Genomic DNA, 19,878 nt, shown 5'->3' on the forward strand with positions numbered 1-19,878 from the left:
TTTGTTCCCAGTGAAGAAAAAAGGTATAAGGCATAAAAACTGGTTCAGTAAAGCTTCTGGGTTAGAAGCCTGACTCTTCTAACCCAGAAGGACATAAGCATAGTTGTTTAAACATTGCAACATGCAAAAAGCATAGTAAACACTTATTAGACTTATTTTACCCATTTTACACTGTAATTGCAGTACCATGTGACAGTCTGGCTGGCCAAATTTTAAAAAAAATTCAATTTCACAGACTGTTAATTCATAAAGTGATCTTGAGCAGTAGTTTTCACTGACCTGTGAATAAAGCATAAAAAGCACCTAATTCAAGCGATTAATCAGTGCCGTGTCGCCACATGACAGACAACTTAGCAAAGAACCAATTTTAAATTAGTAAATTGGTAAATTGTATTTTTAGGCATTTTGTTGCAACAGCAGATCATTTATTCCCATATCTTTGATTGAATCCATGAAAAATGTCAAATGCCTTAAAAAGTGGTGTTAGGCATCTTTTCAAAACTGATGGAATTATAAATACAGAAACATTGCTTCCCATTTCCACCCACTAGTACAGCGTCTGATTGGAAAGGGCTTCATTCTTCAGTTTAACAATAATCCCAAACACACTGCCAGGGGAGTAAAAGCATACCTGATAGAAAAAAACACAGTGGGACACTATCATAGATTGGTCTCCTCAGAGTCCTAACCTCAACTTTACTGACAGACCAAAAGGAAGCCAACATCCAAAGAAGAGCTTTGGATGTCCTTCCTGAAGAGCTATCCCTGAAATAAAGGTGGTCATGGTAAATATTTGACTTTCAAGCTTATTAGTTTTACAAACCTCTTTTCTGCCTTGTATGCTGTATTTCCATGTATGATTGCATTTGTTTCACACAGTTCCCATTTGCCTTTTTAAAAATATTTTTAAAAAATGAGTGATAGCTCAAGACTTTTTCATAATGCTATAACTACAGAGAATTAAAAACAATTTAGAAAATCGAGGGAGACGTGTTACAGCAACAGCCTGCGACCAGATATGAAAAATTAATGGTCAGTATGCCCCAATTTTGTGCGTATTTAAACCACTTTCAGTCAAAGATCTTGGTAGTTCTTTATCACTTCTGTAGTTTGGCTATACTGCGAACTGATTGACCACCTATTTGTACGTACCACCGGTCAATGACATTTAACCTGCAGTAAGAATAATTGCCACATTGCCAAGTGAGATGATCACAAGGATGTCACATTTTCACAGCCACACAAAATAGGAACTGTAAGTCACCAGAGGAGTGACCTTAAAAAAGCTATGGGAGTAAAAGTGAAAATGCTTCAAGATGAAGACAGAGGAGAAATCAGGGGTTACTTTTTCAAACATACTTATACTTCCTCTTCTTCTTCCTCCTCCTCCTCCTCCTCCTGCCCCTTCCGCTCCTCCTGCCAGCCGATTCAGATCACCATGCAACTCTCACCGCTATAAAGATCACCTCCATCACTATCAGGGGTCGCAAACATCCCACAACTCTGTTTGACTGGCCGAGGTGAAAGTAAACCCTCTGAGAGGTGAGTACTTCAGATCTAATTGACTCGATGATTTTTTTTAAAAATTTGACTGATGTGATCTTTAGCGCTCCGTCTGCCCGTGTTTTTCTCCGTCTCCTGTGACATTCCAGCGCTCGTGTCAGCGGAGATGTTGGCAGGTGCGTTAGTTCTGGGCACCATCCTTACAGCTTTACCAGGTAAGAGAAATCACAGAGAGATCAAAGTATGACGTTTTTCTTTCCATTTTGTGCATCAAACAAGAAGCAAACTAAACCTTTGTGCATTCTTCGAGATTAATTACTAGATGTCTGTTTTTTTGTTTTTTTTTATCAAAGATTAAACTGATTTTTATTGAAAAGTATATCACATGCAAAAGGATTTACATGACAGGAGTAAAAAAAACAACAACAGTTTTTTCAGATGTATTGTGCACCAAGGCTTCTGCAGCCAGGTGTCCTTGCCTTTACGCTCAGGTTATTTATAAGTATTGATTGCCTTTTGTGCAACGTAGTCAGCCGAGGCAGGCTGTTAGGAGCACAGGAAGTCACAATGGCTGCTCATCAAGCCTCATTTACACTGCTTCACTTTTATGTGTCCCTCTGAACGGAGCAGTGAGAGCTGTGGTTTGACAGCTTTCCCTCCGAGGAGTCACTCTAACTTGTGGGTTGTTGAGATTTATTCTTTTACTTCCCAAATATGTATTCATTGACCCTGGTGGAGCCTGTATTATAAGATGACGTGATGAGATGGTGAATCATACACATGTGGTTTTTGTAGGCTTTCTTTTAACTATGTGTGTGTGTGTGTGTGTGTTCTTCAGTATTTCTGTCTTATACCTGTTTGTGCCCCCTGCAGGCATCCAGAGCAGGTGGAGTGTCTCATTTTCTAGGAAGCAGATCTGTGTGTGGGCAGGAACGACCGTCACTCTGCCCTGTCGATATGACTACCCATCAGGTACAGAAGATGGGTGTGGTAGATGGGTTCTGTACTATCAGATAAACACTGGATAGCAGGAAATAGTATAAAAATGTAAAGCGTTAAAGAAAGATGAAATTTGCAGTTTTTGTTTGTATGTTTGTTTTTATGATCTTCACAGGTCACACTGTAAAGCGGGTCATGTGGTTCCGTGTGTCTGCTGAGGGTCGCAGGGAGTTCACCCACCACACCGACCCAAACCAGATCAGCCTGTCATACCGCGGACGCACACGGTGGGACCACCCGCACATCACAGATGCATTAAAGTGAAAGTTTGGTTGTGAAAGTTCTTTTAACACTTCTAGAAATAATGTGTTTTAATATAAATCTATCTTTCAGTTATACTGGGGGTAGCTACTCCAGCTGTTCAGTCCAGATTCGCGGTGTAAAGCTGAGTGATGCAGGTCAGTATCACTTCAGATTTGAGACAGATCAGCCCCTGGGGAGATGGACCTCCCCGGACACCATCACTCTGGATGTAACAGGTAGGTCCACACTAATGAAAGTTGCTATGACTGCTATTATGTAATAAGGCCTTGACAGCTGTGCTTCAGACCTCCAGGTCCAGCTGCATCCAGCCAGGCCTGGCAACATGTTCGGCTTCGGAGAGACTGTGTTTGTGGGCTGCCAGGCCAGAGGATGTGCTGCTCCAGGAAGGAGCCTTGCGCTCTACAGGTGCGTGAGTGTGCATGTACACAGTACACACCGTACATGTCTCTCAGCTGTTATTAGAGTAAAGTTAGAATTATGTTGTTTGTTGTTGGTGGCTGTAGCTCAGGGGGTAGAGGAGGTCATCAGCTAATGTGAAGGCTGGTTGTTTGATCTCTGGCTGCTCCAGTCTGCATGCCAAAGAATACTTGGGCAAGATACTGAGACCCTAGTTGCTCTCCAATGCATCCATCGGTGTGTGAATGCTAGACAGAAAGCACTTAAGCATAGAAAAGTGCTTGAGTGAATGGGTGTGAATGAGGCATGTTGTGTAAAATGCTTCGAGTGTTAGAAAAAAAAACAGTCTGTTGAGCATTTATAAAAACCAGTCCATGTTAAGTGTAGATTTTATGTGCTGTTGTGCACACAGGAATGGTCTAAACCTCGGCTCTTATGAGAAATGGATGATCATTAACCGCTTTGACCAGCAGCATGCCGGAGCATACACATGTCGACCGATCCCACCCCAGAACGTACAGTCTCCATCACTCTCACTGGCACTGGGACGTAAGCAACCTCAGGCAACCAAACCTGAAAGCTTTTCATATCTTCTAGTTCATCTCTTCATGTCATGTTCACAGGCATGTAGGAGGATATGCCTGGAATAGCTGGAAAATGTAACTGCTGGAAAGATCAGCAATTAAATTTTCAGATTTTACTGAACTTCACACATATAGGGCATATATGCATGTTACTGGCCCTGATAAACGTTAAATTGTGTACAAACCCATTAGGATGCTGTGCACAATGTAAATCTACACATAACGATTTATTTATTTAATTCAAAATCATACAAAGACTACATAAGTATGTTACACTAATTTTTTTAATCATGTCATAGCTAATGAGGTTACCAAGTAATGTGCAGAAAAAGGTCCTTTCAGAATAAAATATAGTGTGGCTAAACAGTTCAATAATTCCACAATGAAGTCTTCAGTATCCAGAGAAAATATCCGAACCTTCGGGGACAAGGTTGAAAACCAACACTGATTGCCCTCCAAAGAACATTTGCAAAAACTATCCTGAGGTCTGACCAACCAAATTAACTTTAATCTTCTTTCTTATTACAGTGAAACAATGCCAAACTACATTCTAAATGTACAGCATGGATTTGTAGAAAAATTGTAGAAACATTTTGAACACCACGGAACAAAAATACAACAGAGTTGCCCATAAACTGCTGTGCTTCTGCAATCCAAAATCAACCAATTCAAAAAAACAACAACAACAACATCTGCTCTCCTCAGATCACGAACATATAATATACTGCGCACATGCTCTTGTTACCAAATTCGCAATGAGCATATTCAATAAAATTCGACTAGTTCAGCACTTGATATGTTGTCTGTACTGTTTTCTGTTAAATACTTGGTTTTAATTTTGTTATACTTACTCATCTTCTCAGGTTTTTGGTAATGGGGTTGTCCCTCTTTGCTCTTTCTCATGCTCACCAGATGGTCCTCGCTTCACCTCCATCACAGTCTTTCCAGTAGGAGAGGTGTCAGAGGGCAGCTCCGTCACTCTGACCTGCAGCAGCGATGCAGCTCCGCCTGTCGAGAGCTTTGCTTGGTTCAAAGGTACCGGACTCACCTCTGTTCATTGCATTTAAATTATATGTGATACATCCACGTCCACCTGATTGAGATGGATGGACTAACTGGTTGATGACAGTTACACATAAGTAGACATAATAATGAAAAATTTGTAGAAATAAGAAATCAAAACTAACTGAAGTTTTGGAAACAGTGTACTATAAAAGAAAACACATTTCTTGGATTATGACCACACTTCAATTTTATGCCTGCACAAATCCTTTGTGTGTTTTCCAGACATGGAGAGTGGGAGCATCCCAGATAGTTTCAGGCCTCAGCTCCACCTGTCCAACCTCAAATACACAGACAGAGGAGAGTATTTCTGCGTAGCCCGTAACTCACTGGGAACGGATCGCTCCAAAGCGCTTCTACTCAATGTCACTTGTAAGTTTGTTGCATGTTTTTATTAATATCACAGAGACAATCTGCCCCCAATTAAACCAATCAAAATCATGTGTTTAGCAATAGATTGGTGTCATTTTCTGTAAATGGTTATTCTAGTCGGGGTTTTATTCTAGTTCTTATTGTGTAAATCTGTCAAAGGGCAGTCTGGGTTAAACTGATTAAGCAACGATTCTATTTTAACCGAGATATGAAGCGAGTACTCAAATAAATGTCATATGGATAAAGGAACAGGAAGTGATACAACCTCAACTCAGACAGTTTTTTTTCATACTGTTCCGCACAGATTAAGTTTAATAATCAAATAAAAAAGCTCTTTCGGCTGCTCTCTTACCACAAGGGTTTGTCACAGTGTTTAGCTCTGTGTGTTTGATTTGGAAATTTATGCTGGACGTCCTTACTGACGCAACCTCAAAGAGAATTTGCATAATCACTATAAATAATAGCATCTTTTTTTTCTTTTTTGACTGTCTGTCTGCTTCTTTAGACTCTCCAAAGAACACTCATGTGCTGGTGAGTCCTCGAGGGGATATGAGAGAGGGCTCATTTGCAAACCTGAGCTGTGTCAGCCACGCAAACCCTCCTGCCAACAGGTATGAGGGTACAGCAACAACCAAGTTTAATAATAATAATAATAATGGATTGGATTTATAGAGCGCTTTTCAAGGCACCCAAAGCGCTTTACAATACCACTATTCATTCACTCTCACATTCACACACTGGTGGAGGCAAGCTACAGTTGTAGCCACAGCTGCCCTGGGGCAGACTGACAGAAGCGAGGCTGCCATATCGCAGTTTAATTCTACTACGTATTTTTTCCTCATCTTGGTGTTTTTCCTCGTCAGTATCATGATTCTCTCACGGCTTTTCACCACATTAAAATTATGTAAATTCAAACTTCAGTCTTGTTTCTCATTTAAAACTGGATATTTTGCAAGTCCTGAATTATTTTATTATTTCTTCACCGAAAACTCCCCAGCACTATCAGTCATTAAAAATATAAGTAAGTAAAGTTTATTTAGTTAGCACATTTTGTGGCCATAAAAGGCACAGAGTGCTGTACAGCAATTAAGACACTTTTATTAACATCAATAGAGAAACATCTTAAAACAGAATTTAAAAAAAAATACTTAAAGACAAATGAATGTCAACAGCAGGCCTGATTATACCTGTTAAAGGGTCTGGGTGCCACAGACTAAAAGCCCCTGTCCCCCCTAATCTTCAGTCTTCTACCAGGGAAAACTAACAAAAAATGATTGCTTCATGTTTGCCCAGTCCCATGAATCATTTTCACCCTAATCATCATCATCCCCACCCCCATCATCATCTCTCTGCTACAGGTATGCTTGGTATCGTATCATTGGTGACCAGGTGATTGCTAAAGGTGCCTTTCAGAACCTGACATTGTCGTCTGTGCGTGCTCACCATGCTGGTCAGTACTACTGCAGAGCTTCAAACGGATTAGGATACCAAACATCACCTGTTGCTACTCTCACTGTGCTGTGTAAGTAATGAATGTGTTGGCTGGCTTCGTGTCGTTTAGCAGTTTTGTCTCAGTTTCTGCTCTGCTTGTACTCCTGTGGCTTTTCTTCATAGAGTAAAGTTTGAAGCTGTCTTAATTCTTTCTTATTCTCTCTCAAGATCCCCCTAAGAACACTTCAGTTCTGGCTCGTCCCTCCAGTGTTGTGGATGCTGGCAGACCTTTGACCTTGACCTGCAGCAGTCAGGCGAACCCAGCAGTGGACAACTTCACATGGCACCGATTAGCTCTGGATGGAGGGGCTGTGCAATGTCAGCATATAAAAACTAACTAATACATTTTAAAGCATTTATACAAAGGCAACATTTCCATCTGTAGGATCCTCCGCAGGAAATATGTTATATGAATTTGTGTTGTGGCATGCATAAGAAGAATCTCCTTTCCTGTGCTCTGACATGCAGCTTGGGTCACCAAGTCTGGTCCTGTCTTTACCATCTCCGAGGTTGGCCCGAGTGCAAGCGGTCAGTACTACTGTGAGGCCAGGAATCGAATTGGAGCCCACAGCTCTCCAGTCCTCACCGTAAGAGTCAGAGGTACAAACGCATTCACATTTGTTACATGTCTGTCAACAGGATGTTATCAAGCATAGTTTTTTTGTTAGTTTATAAAAATCATGGCTGTAATTTTTAACCACAGTGCAACTTTAAAGAAGGACATGTTGTTTGGTCTGCCCGCCACTTTGGCTGAGACTGAAATATCTGAACAAAGATGAAATTACGTAGGGACATGAATATTCTTAAAGAGGATCTAAACACTGATTAACTAGCAACACCTACAGACTATAATATATATATATATAAAGATGTGCATGGTTTGAAGCCTCAAGTTTAGTGTATTTGTTGTTATATGCAGCCAAAACTGATTATGACAGAGTGGAGTGCTAAGTTACCAGCTAACGCCTCCTGCTGTGGTTAGCAAAGTGCTTCTGCAAACAGACACATATCCCTGCTAATTAGAGCTAACATGAAAATAAAATGATACTAGAATACTGTTCACCAAATGTGTGTGAAACAAGCTATAGTTAATAAGCACAGTTAATAAGAAAAAAATGAAGGATATTCATTATATAATTGCTTTAAAAATGCTACCACAGGCACAATTCCTTCTTATTCTTATTAGCTGAAGCAATACATAGCTAATAGCTAAAGCGCTATCAGAGAGCAGAAAAGCAGTTTAGCAGTTGGTTTTAGCCAAACATTACCAGCATAGGTAGTTTTAGCTAGAAAAACTCCCCCCAAAAACATTAATAATAACATAAATATCCGCACAGTTTTCAACAAAGAGGTATGTTAGCACTATAGACCAAAGCTTTGTTGGTCTAATTCTGCCCAAGTTTAGATTGACTCACTTTTGGCACTAGCTAGCGCCAATGTCCAGTTTCAGAACTTCAGTTTTTGGTACTTTCCTCCCAGGATATTGCTCTTTGGAAGCAGCAAGAGATCATCAAAATGAAAGCTCAAAAATCATTGGAAAGTTTTTAAACTTTGTCCTCACATACACAATGTACACATTTCCTCCGGATAAACTGTAGTAATTTGGGGGATCTCTTCAGTTTTTACACACTCACACTCAATCAGGCGCAGACTCAACAAGGCTTCGAGTATTTATCTGCAATTTTTTACCATAGGAGATGTTTGGATAGATTTTCCTTTGTCTGAATGGTGATGAAACCTTCCTGTCAGTATCACAGGCTCTGGTCTTCATTGTATATGGTCTCATGATTTCTGACTGTTTTTGTATGAGTCATGGTGAGTCACTTAAAGCCCTCTCTCTACAAGGGGGGAGGAGGAGGTGATGAGGTGCTGTGGAAAACGACTCTGTGAGTCTAGACAGCCGAAGAAGTGGAGCTAGGTTTGGAAATCAGGACTGGAAACACAAGACTAAAGTCTAGACAGCGGCTAACTAATGCCGTGCTCTTTCCCTCTTTAGTCACATACACTTTCTATTTTTATTTCTGATCTTTTTTTAGCTTGCGGCACTTCTGTACTCCATCATTTCATCTCCTTTCTTCCCCCCTCTAGTCACACTGATAACCCTTGTAATCCTTCCATTGGCAGGTCGTTTAAAGGTCATTGCCTTGGCCTCAGCAGTGGGTGTTTCTGCTGGACTCATCACACTGACAGTGGCTGTTATGATCAGGTGACAGGAAGTACACTGCTATTTATCCATTACTACTCCTGGGCTATTTCTGTGATCTTACGCAGACATAAAAAAAGCACAATTTCTTCCTCTGTTTTAAGGAGGAACATATGACAGTTTTGTCAGTTGCTCGTTTTTCTTCCCTTTGGCTTATTTGTATTAGTGTTGTTAGAGGGGTTGTCACTTGCTAATCATCCCTTTTCTTTACCTTCCCAGTAAAAACATGCACAGAGTAGACACAGAGTCAGTAGACGTGACAAACAAGGTACGGTGATCTTTGTTTATTTGGTTCTGATCAGTTATGGAATTGCTCTATCTCTTCATTTCTTGCTGTAGTTTTGCTGTAAGTCTAATTCTCAGTTTTCTCTGCTGTGTGTGTGTTTTCATGCGTGTCCCCCACAGTGTCCGTCAGTGACAGCTGACACTATGTTTTATGAGTCAGCTGAACATATCTACCCAGTGAGGAAGGGCAAGATGTCCGACATACCGGTGAGAAAACATTTACGAGGCATACATGGCTATGGATGAGAAATGCAGTTTTTGCATTTGTGTGTGTGTGTGTGTGTGTGTGTGTGTGTGTGTGTGTGTGTGTGTGTGTGTGCAGGAGGAGCCAGAGGATTTGAGTGACAGCTCCCATCCCTCCATTGTTCCTCTGAAGGATGCTCCACCAATCACAGAAGGTCAAAGTTGCAGCCTTGCCTCCAACTACATCACTGTGCACTACTCCAGGTTGTCCAGGTACGGCACACCTGCATATCATTTTCCCATACTACGCAAACTACAAAACAGCTTAAAACAAATCCCCATCCCAAAGGTCCCACCCAATATATAAAAAAAATTTTAATTTAAAAAACAAACACTCAAAATTAGCCTAGTGCAATTGTTTTCAAGCAGTTAAAATAAATGATAAATGGCTGCCACATGTACAAGAACTTATTAGGATTCCCTCTGAGCCTGAATTAGATTTTTCCCAGTTTAAAAAAAAACATCTTTCAGCCAAAGTGATGTAGCTGGAGGGTGAGGACAGCAAAATTCTACATCAACACTGAAGTAAATGCATTAACATCCATCAGCTTACGACTAAGGTTTAGAGTGGAATCCTCAGAGACCAAAAATGGCAACTAGTGGATGAGATTTCAGCGCAACGATCAAAACATGCGCAAGCACCTCAAAATAAAAAGTCCATCATGACTGAGCTGGTAAAAAACATGCAAGTTAAATCACGGGCAGAGGTATTAAAAGGATGCCGGGATGTGTTTTAGATCGTCTTGATTTTGACAAATGCAATCTGTATACGGTCTTAACCTGAATAAGGGCGAGTCTTTTTCATGAGGGTGAGGTATGAATTCTGCCAATTACTTTTCCCCAGTAATCGTCCCCAAATTTAAGACCCACTTCCTGTTTCACTGTCGAATTGTTTCTCCAACGTTTAGGTCCACAGTACTATTGTTACTTTTGCTGTTTTCTACTATTGCTTTATGTTATGTTGACCTGTTACTTTTATGATATGATGTGATATGAACTAATGTGGTTCCTGTTTGCTGTCCGTGCAGCACAGATCAGGTGCAGGTGCACAACCGGCCACTGGGTGCTGATAAAAAACCAAAGGATTCCTCCAAAGTTGTTTACACTTTACTGCCCCAGCCTCGTCACTAACCAGGAGGAAGCAGCTTCAGGTAAATCACTTACAGCTGCTCGTGTCAAAAACAGCAACAGCACTGTGATGTAGGTTTGTTGTTGCTTTTCTTACCTGGACACGCTCCCTGTTTAAGTGCAGGTTTTATATTTTATTCTATTCTCCTGTTTTCTTTCTTAGCTGAATGGCACATCAGCTTTCCTCATTTGAGCAAATCACTTTGCTTCTGTCCACTCGAGGGACAGGAAACTCACCCTGGTGACACCGTACACCGTTTTGGATCAGACACTCGGATTGTGTCACATTATGGATTTACTAAGAGAGAAGCATGTGTTCTTTCCAGGAGTCCAGCTCCTAACTTTGCTGCATTTCTCTGTTTCTTTCTGTGCACCTGAACAGCAATAACACTGAATGCCTTTTTGCTTGCACTCCACGTTGCAGGTTGCCATATTTCTAGTGTTGCCTGTTTGTTGATACTTAACAGTGGAATTTTTGATGACCAAGTATTAGCAGTTGCTACTTTATCATTTGCAGTGATGATTTGTATGAAAATAAGAGCTTGATATCTGAGGGAGAAATCGCGTAGAATCATTTTTGACATGCATAAAGGATATACAGCACTTCACATTGATGAGTTCCCACACTGATTGATCTTCTCCACTAAATTTAGATGTTTGTGCAGTTGATAGAGCTTGTATTATATCCAATCAATGCAAATGAGCTGTCAATAAAATCAAATCAAATCAATCAGTTGTGCATGTCTGTTTTTCTTTGCTGCTGATTTTAAAATATCATCTAATTCATTTGTAATAAAATAATAAATATTTCAAACAATTAACTCTCACAAGAATCTTACGTATTTATCTATGACTGTGTACTTTGTGCACGGTTTTCACCGGACATTTGAGACTTTCCACAGTGACGTGGATCGACTCAAGAACGTCTTGCTTCTTGTGGTGATCCACGTCTTGTTTTGCAACACTTTAGATTTTAAGCCTGAAGAGGAAAAATAAGCACATATTGGGTCTCATTCACTAACCTAAATGTTCTTATTGCGCAAAAAAAAGAAAGAAAATAAAGTGAAACCTCAAACATGAACCAGTATTGTCCCAGTTATCACCGCGTTTGTTGGATTCACTCTCAACTACTCCTGACTGCTACCATAATCTCCATACCACACCCTCTTTTCTCTATATAAAGAAATCTCTTTATCTTGAAATTAATGGAAATAAATTCATAAATGAAGTCTGACTGAGGCTACTGAAACTATAGTCTCTGAAGAAAAAGTGCATTTTTACTCTAAAGTGATTGTTTCCCTTTTTTTAAGAAGAAAACACCAGGCTTGGGCTGGAATATATCTAAATTGATATTGGGAAATAAAAGAGCAACAGATCATAATAAAAAGGTTGAGGACAAGGATGTGTGAGGCTCAGATGAGAAACCGCACTGCAGTTATTGAAAAACATCCACTATCACGAGCAAAGCTGGGACAGTGTGGAGAAATGAAACTATACTCTTCATCTTCCATACTTGCTGGATGGAAATGAAGATGAGATAAGATTAGACACCACAATGCCTTTGTTAGCTGTTATATGCCTAGTATTGATGAGTCCCAGATTTGTACACACATTTCTTTAGAGGCTCACTCACTCTTTCTGAAAGAGCCTACATATTTGACCTGATGCAGAACTTCATCCTATAGCTTCAAACTTTCAAAGTTTAGTAAATGTTTTTGCCTATAAATGTGTCACTAATGCGCTGTTTGTAACATTTCCTTTCTTTTGCAGCAATTGCAATATTTCGTGGGGCAATGTGTCCAGAAAAGACAACATCAAGAAATCAGTCATGACAAATCATGATGTTACAATCATCCTGTTGGACGCACGATATAAAACGTACCTTAATAATGCCTTAGTTAAATACAGCGGAGAGGAGAGGAAATCACATGGTGATTGTTCTTTTGAGAACAGGCTCTTCCTGTTCATGGACACCAACCACAGTGCACAGGATAATTCACTTATGTTGGATACAAGAACCACAAACCTGAATGAGTCATGAAACATGCTCTTAAAATCCATTGCTTTTGATACTTAAACGCCTGCGAGATCCAAAACACAAAACAATCCAATGCCACAGCGTTAGAGTGACAGCTGCACACAGAGGTATCACATGAAAATACGTTAAGACGATCACAGCGCTGCACTTTGAGCAAAAAATATCTATGAAGACACCGGTGGGTTCTCCAGCTTTACTTAAACAGAGCGGTAGCCCCACCTGGTGGAAAAATATATTTCAGGTCATCTACAAGCCCTTCCTACATCCTTGACTCCTTTCCTCGGCAAAAAAAAAGGAGATGAGCTAGAACAGCGGGCATTCAACAAATGAGAAATCCTTAATTAAGAACAGTCATTTTAAAGTGATGTTAGTCGAAGTCAGAGTTGATCATCTTAAATAAATAAAACATCTTCATTAGATGTAAGCTGTATCAATTAGTTGTCTTTTTTTAAATACAATGATTAGATAATGCTTGTTTAATAGAGTATGGAAACATTTTAATAGGTTAATTATAAATTGAAATATTTGTGTTGATATCCGTTTTTAAAAAAAAATGAAACTATAACTTTTCATAATCATTCTGAAAGTGTGACATTAGAGGAAGCAACGAAAGGATGTGTGCCTACTTCTGCTTTTTGCCCCACAAAAATGAAGAATGTGTAAAGCAATAAACCACTTTGCTTCAGCCGGTGAGTACTTCTGATCACTAACTCATGGTTTCTTTATTTTTTGGGACAGCTGGTGTATATTGACCTGTGTCATGATTGTTGCAGGTAAAACTTCAAATAATGCAAAGCTGGAGCCTGATCATTCTGGTAATAACACCAGGTGAGGAGATTTTTTTTTAATCTAATAAACAGGATATGTGATGACTAAAATGGAACTGCAGTGCTAATTCTGGAAATACATTTTTCTTCATTTTCTGCATTTTTGTCCAAAGGTGTCTGGAGCGGAGACTGGAGTGTGACATCTGCAAATCAGTGTGCTTTGAAAGGAACATCAGTATTGATCAACTGCAAATATGACTACCCTGTAGGTCACTTTGTTACTTCTGTCAGCTGGTTTAAAAACTTGTATGCATCTGGCAGATGGGGACTTTTTCCTCTTGATAAACTTACTTCAAGTCCGGACCACTTTAAATATTTGGGAAACTTCCGCGGCGACTGCAGTCTGAAGGTCAATGATGTACAACACACTGATGAAGGAGCTTACTATTTTCGTTTTACCACAACATTCAACAGATGGATGAGCATAAAACCGATGTACTTGTCTGTGGGAGGTAACGACTAATTACAAGAACATTTCTGTTTCGATGAGTTTAGCAAACATTTATTGATTTATGTTTCTTTATCAGAGCTGACCACAGTCATCGAGCCGAGCACTGTGACAGAGGGAGGTCGTGTCGCGCTGACCTGTATGTCAGGCTGTCCTGAGCCTAAAGACATTGTCTGGTTCAGAGATGGGCAACCTGTGTCAAATCCAGTCTTCCAGGCCAGGAGAAAGGATGCTGGGGACTACTATTGTGCAGTCCATGGACAGGAATCAGTCAGATCTGCACCTGTGGCTCTGAATGTTCAATGTGAGTAGAGGGTTAAGAAAGCATACCACAAAATTCAAGTTACAGGCCCCGCTCTATTCACGTGCTACATGAATATATGATTAACTTTATTATATATGACTGTGTTTTTCTTTCTGTCTCCTGTGAGGAAGACCAATTGTTACAGGAGTACACTTGAATCTCATCATAATATTTCAATAACTTTGATCATGTGAATTATTAGAATCATTTTTGGACAATTGTGTCCAGAAATTGGCTCAAGTTGTACTTTTACATATCCTCACTTGGACATCACAATATATCACCTTTACTCTGGGAAATTAGGAGGTTAAAGGCTGCTTGAAGTTTGATCTAAGTGTGAAATAAGGTCAGATAAGGCTATGTTTTATCCAGCATGAGCACCATTGTTGTGGCCCATGCTGATGAGATAAGAGACAGCAGGATGACAGAGGAGTTTTTTTGTGGCTTGTAAAAATTAGTTTTAAAAACAGAAAAGGGAAAGTAAAATACTGAAATTTTCCTTCATTGTATTTTATTTTTGTTGCATGTATTGACACTTTTAATGACTCCATCATTACGATCAGGATTTATCATCCATGTGGCTACACTTCCTTATCTCCTCTCAACAGACGCTCCCAGAGAAGTGACACTATCAGTGAGTCCATGGGGAGACATCCGCAGTGGAGGGACAGCGACTTTGACCTGCAGCAGCGATGCTAACCCTCCTGTGGCACACAGCGGATACAGCCTGTATAAGGATGGACAGCTTATCAGTTCAGGGCAGAATTACATCATCTCTGACATCCTGCCCAGCGACAGAGGATGGTACTACTGCCAGGCATGGAATAACATCAGCTGGAGGGGCATCGACTTGATCAACTCGACAGAGGTTCACCTTGACGTTAGATGTGAGTGTGTCTGGTTACTTGGAAGCTATCTAGGAGGGCAATTAGACACATGGTCATGAGTACAGTGTCAGACATTTCAAAGGCAATCCTCAACTGACTGATATCACAACTTCCTGATGATTGCTACAGTCTGTCTGTTTGCTGTCACAAAGTGTCAAAAAGTTCACTCTGTTAAAGTTCACGGTTGGAGGAAGTGATATTAAAATATCCATGCTGATTAATCATTTTTTAACTTTTTACAGTAAAGCACACATATGTCGTCTAGCTGGTTTCACCATCTACTTAAAAAGGAAATTTTCTAAGACCTGATTATTCACAAGTTAACAAGTTCTTTAGTGTTGTCCATAGGGAGAAGAGACTGATGAATGAAAGGACCAGAAACACATTTTTAAAAAATCTAATTGTTGCAGTCTAAGGTGACCCCCTTAGACTGTTTTTTAGTGTTTAGGTGGGTTTATGTGGGTTCTAAAAACTTTTATTTTAAACATTTATTTCCTAAATTGAGCTTCACGGAAAGAGTTAAATCTATAACAGTTTTTTTAGACTAGGGCTCCATGGTCCAAATTAGTCCTACATGTCCACTTCAATTTAGAGATCACTTCTGGAAGACAAAGTCTGTCCTGTCCTAACAAATACGTGATGAAATTAGAGTTTAACTGATACTCTTAAGGTTTATTCATTCAAAGAATTAATCTTTAACAACATTCCAACAAATGTAACATTTTCCACTGAAGTTAGGCATCAAAATTAGATGCAAGATTACATGCAACCAAATTAATTAAAGTCAGCAGCTTTTGTGTGTGTGTGTGTGTGTGTAGTGGGGGGGGGGGGGGGTGTCATCCTTTTTTTTAATTTACATTTTGGATCTTAAAGCTATTGAGAAGTGTATCTCTTTTGTTTTTATTAGGAAGACAAGAGAGCACATTTAAATGTAATTATTTTAGTTGTAATGTGTCTCTTCAGATTTTAGCACTCAAAGAAGAAGAGGTTGTGAACAGCTGATCACTTATCACCATTTTTCCTGTCTTTTTATAACAAATCTGTTAACAATCGTGATGTTTGGGCTTTTTCAGACCCTCCAACGAACATTTCCATTTCAGTGGATCCACAGCTGTTTGATGAGGGCAGCAGTGTCAATCTGACCTGCAGCAGTGTGGCTAACCCCGCAGCAGACAGCTACATATGGTACAAAATGGTTGACACTGACGCCACCAGCTCCATGCTGCAGGTGGGCTCAGGACAGCTGCTCTCCCTTCCCTCTGTGGAAGAGTCCCACAGTGGAGTGTACCTCTGCAAGGTCAGGAACAGTCTCGGGGAGAGCAACTCAACTCAGGTGCTGCTGTCCATGCAGAGAAAGCAGGATGGTAGGAGCCAATACTTACAGATGCTCGTTGTATCCTCAAAAGGCAATCTGTGCAAAATACCACAACCTCTTAATCTGATATGAAAAATAAATCTTAAGTTGCCTCAATTCCTTTATTGAAATTTATTGAGCTGATTGACTATATGTTATTTCCAAGCTGAGTGTGTGCTTTCCCCTCAGAAGGGCAGTCCCTCCCAGTCTTGGCTGGAATTGGAGTTTCTCTTCTTGTGACACTAGTGGTGGCGCTTCTTCTGTTCCGGTGAGTCAGTAAGAGATGGCGAGTGAGGCTTTAGTGAGGCTGACTCATGTCATTTTTTGCACTTAAACACTTACTTAAATGTGCATATTTCTTATGTCACTGTATTTTTTTTCACGTGTTGCAGAACTTTTAAAAACGTGTCTTACCTAATGCTGTAATGAGTGTTAACATGCACCGTGTGTGTCATCTGAATTTCCATTCTGCTGCTGCCATTTTTAACACATCAGTCACCGCAGCATATTTCTACACTGACAGTCGGTGTCTTGGCATTTAGTAGGGAGGGGAGCATTCATTGCTAGGGTCCATATCAGCACAGAAGGTCACTACTATACGTAAAACGACTTTCATGGATTCTTTATAGATTGTGTCTGTACATTTAGTTAGTTTTGATATATTAAGAAACTCCTAGAAGGCAGTATTTTAGCATGTAAGCTGCCTGTGTTTGCTAGTATTACATAACAGCTTCCCTTAAACATCAGGAAACGTGACTGAGCAACGTAGAACGTTCTGTTCTGGCTTGAGTTGGCACAACTTTTGACGTATTTAACTCTTGATTTATTTATCTTTTTAAATTTTGTTGTCATGGCAGGAAGAAACAGAAGACTAGCGCAGACAAGAAAGTGAGTACATGCAAAAAAAATCTTTAAATAAGCCATATCTGTCAGTTACACACAGGTTTGGGAAGTATCCCGCTGAAGAGCATACACACACACACACACACACACACAGATAGCAGACCAAATATTCTAGTGGAGTGATGATTTTGATGTGTCCACTCTGGCAGAGAGTGTTTGACTCCAGGCTCATCAGAACAAGATCAAGATCTTCAGCCGCCGAAGATCCACCTGACACCACTTATGCTAACATCCACCCGCTTCCACCCTCGACTCCCTCTGTCCCTCCTCAGGCCATTTCTACGGCTTCACAGAGGAGCTCACACCAGGATGTAAGTAACGATCCACAGTCGTAACTGTTCAGCATTTCTGCTAAACACAACACACTCATATTACATCAACTTCTTCTTTCTCTTAGGATACCACTTCTTATGAAGATGAGGTTACCTATTCCACAGTGACCATCAGGCCCAAAGACCCCAGTTTTCCACATCACCTGAACTCCAACAGACGGCCACAGCACTCCTGGTATGCTTCCTCTCCAAACTCTGACATGTTCACAGCATTGTAGGGTTTCCACACACGTCTCCAACTAAAGCAAAATAACTGAAATCATCACAGATAAAAAAATTAAGATTTATCTTTATAACAGTGGCTAAAGCCTGCACATTTCTAGAAACGTTACTAAAGGAGACACAACCACACTCCATGATAACAAAACTGATCTTAAACTGCCTCAGTGTTGCTATCGGTGTGTCATCATAAAGGTTATCACAGAAGTGACACCTGACACAGCTTCAGACTGAGACCCAACCACATTGTTCATTCCACTGTTTTCTCCTCAGGTCCGAAGCAAGAGAAAACAACGACTCTGTGATCTACGCCTCTGTGTTTAAATCCAGCTGAGTCTCTGCATTTTGTCATGTGCCCTCTTCCTCTCAAGAAAATAAGCAAGTTTAAAGCTCAGTGTACCGTCATCTTAAGGCAAACCTGTTTTCAGGAGTGTTAAAACGTTTGAAAACTAAATGTTTTTTATTGAAATAATTTTAATTATTTATAGCAATCATGTTGTTGCACTGTTTATGTTGTAAAAACACAACTGATCAAATTAATAGCATATGAAATTTTAAAAAAAATGTTTTAAAGGATGGCAGGGAGAAAAAATGATATTTCTGTCATTCCATCAGCTAAGAGGTAATGAGACTGTTCAGCTTGTGAATTAATTTGTTAATGGGATTGATTAATATATTATAAACAGATATGAGTCAGATATGAGGAGGAGGAGATTGGCGCTTTAGGAATTTCTTCAACAATAATATTTTACCATTTACAGACAGGACAAAGTGTGACTTTCTCAAGAAACATCACAAACAAATCCAGGTCTCGATATTCTTCCTGTGGGTGCAGAGGTGTACGCTGTGCAGTGGCAGAGTACTCGTGTTATTTCTGTTAAGTCTGGGTTACTGTAAAACTGCTCTGTACTGTTATTTTATTTAGCTGAATTTATTTATTTAGCTCGAATGAATGAACAATGAATATTGTTACAAGATGCCTGCGGCCAATTAAAGCTTTATTTCAATACAACACTCAATGCAACAATTACATTTTACAATATTTATAGTATGCACATCATAAATCCTGTAAGTGTAAAACAATTTTATTCCACATGGTGGTCCTAAATAGTAACTATTAGACTGAACAGACTTGACTGAACTGCAGTACTTCCTGCTTGGTAAAATCTGTTTACAAGTCAATCTTACCACTGACGCCTACATCATAAAAAGATGTTGATGTTCTTGATGTAGAATATCGAATCATTTATTTGGATCATGTATAAATTCAATTTTCAGCAGCCACTCTAATAAGTAAGAACAAAACCAAGATATACAGTAATGTGTGTGCGTATATGTGTGTAGGAGGAATAAAACCAGTTAATGTGATGGGACACCTTTAGCATTTGAAAGTTGAAAGTCACAAGTAGAAGTATAAAAGTCTGCAACGTACATATTTAATAAGAACATGATTATAGTCGGTATTGCACTGTTGGCTCTTCAGATCAGCAAGTCTTTTAGACATGTGTAAAATGTCACAAATAAACATCTACATAAACAAGACACTGACTAATATTTACAAGGCAACAACAAAAAACTGATTGATTTTAACTGTAATCTGTATGATTTATTATTATTTTTATTATAAAAAAGTAAAGCTACTGCATATAAAAAGATATGGCGTGTATCACACACGTACAGGTTGAACTGTAAATGACTGTTATGAGTTTTAAGTTTAAAAAACAGAAACTCCAGGATTTCTCTACATGTTAATTAGCACTAATCTCTAGTTTTCTATTAAGACCAAAGTACTTTAAGTATTTAGTACTAATTGATGATGCAGGGTGCACTCACTGTGGCTTGCTGAGTAGAAGGCTGCAGGAAGACCAACACTGAAGAAAGTGACTTGTGTGGGGCGAACAAATAAAATCTCCACATAAAGAAGAATTTCATAAAATGAGGCTTGAAATTACATCATGAATTCTCCAAACAGACCTTATAAGTACGCAATTAACTGATGTTGTATTTATAGGTTTACTTCTGGTAACTTTTTTTTC

At 39.6% G+C, this 19,878-nt stretch overlaps 2 protein-coding genes across 3 annotated transcripts; both read left to right on the forward strand.

Annotated features, from left to right (window-relative positions):
- Positions 1–1,105: 1,105 nt before the first annotated feature.
- si:dkey-33i11.1 (B-cell receptor CD22) lies at positions 1,106–11,306 on the forward strand. Its single transcript, XM_040013374.1, has 19 exons — positions 1,106–1,542; positions 1,653–1,718; positions 2,377–2,475; positions 2,618–2,729; positions 2,836–2,981; positions 3,051–3,171; positions 3,575–3,711; positions 4,659–4,781; positions 5,034–5,180; positions 5,686–5,791; positions 6,539–6,702; positions 6,840–6,989; positions 7,140–7,271; positions 8,796–8,877; positions 9,094–9,142; positions 9,280–9,366; positions 9,482–9,615; positions 10,431–10,553; positions 10,694–11,306. Exons 2-18 carry the CDS (start codon positions 1,670–1,672, stop codon positions 10,531–10,533), a joined length of 1,941 nt encoding a protein of 646 aa, XP_039869308.1. The 5' UTR covers positions 1,106–1,542; positions 1,653–1,669; the 3' UTR covers positions 10,534–10,553; positions 10,694–11,306.
- A 1,853-nt stretch (positions 11,307–13,159) lies between these two features.
- Positions 13,160–19,422, forward strand: LOC120722148 (B-cell receptor CD22-like). Of its 2 annotated transcripts, none has more exons than XM_040012986.1 (11): positions 13,160–13,257; positions 13,342–13,396; positions 13,509–13,847; positions 13,923–14,147; positions 14,756–15,034; positions 16,108–16,398; positions 16,578–16,656; positions 17,246–17,276; positions 17,441–17,602; positions 17,689–17,798; positions 18,116–19,422. In XM_040012986.1, the coding sequence occupies exons 2-11, from the start codon at positions 13,357–13,359 to the stop codon at positions 18,174–18,176; spliced, it is 1,617 nt and encodes a 538-aa protein (XP_039868920.1). In that variant the 5' UTR covers positions 13,160–13,257; positions 13,342–13,356; the 3' UTR covers positions 18,177–19,422. The 2 variants fall into 2 exon arrangements, with proteins under 2 accessions (XP_039868920.1, XP_039868921.1); XM_040012987.1 differs by having other exon boundaries at positions 16,581–16,656.
- The last annotated feature ends 456 nt before the right edge of the window (positions 19,423–19,878 follow it).

Source organism: Simochromis diagramma, unplaced genomic scaffold (genome assembly GCF_900408965.1).
Source record: "Simochromis diagramma unplaced genomic scaffold, fSimDia1.1 OVJJ01000618.1, whole genome shotgun sequence".
Lineage (NCBI taxonomy): Eukaryota > Metazoa > Chordata > Actinopteri > Cichliformes > Cichlidae > Simochromis > Simochromis diagramma.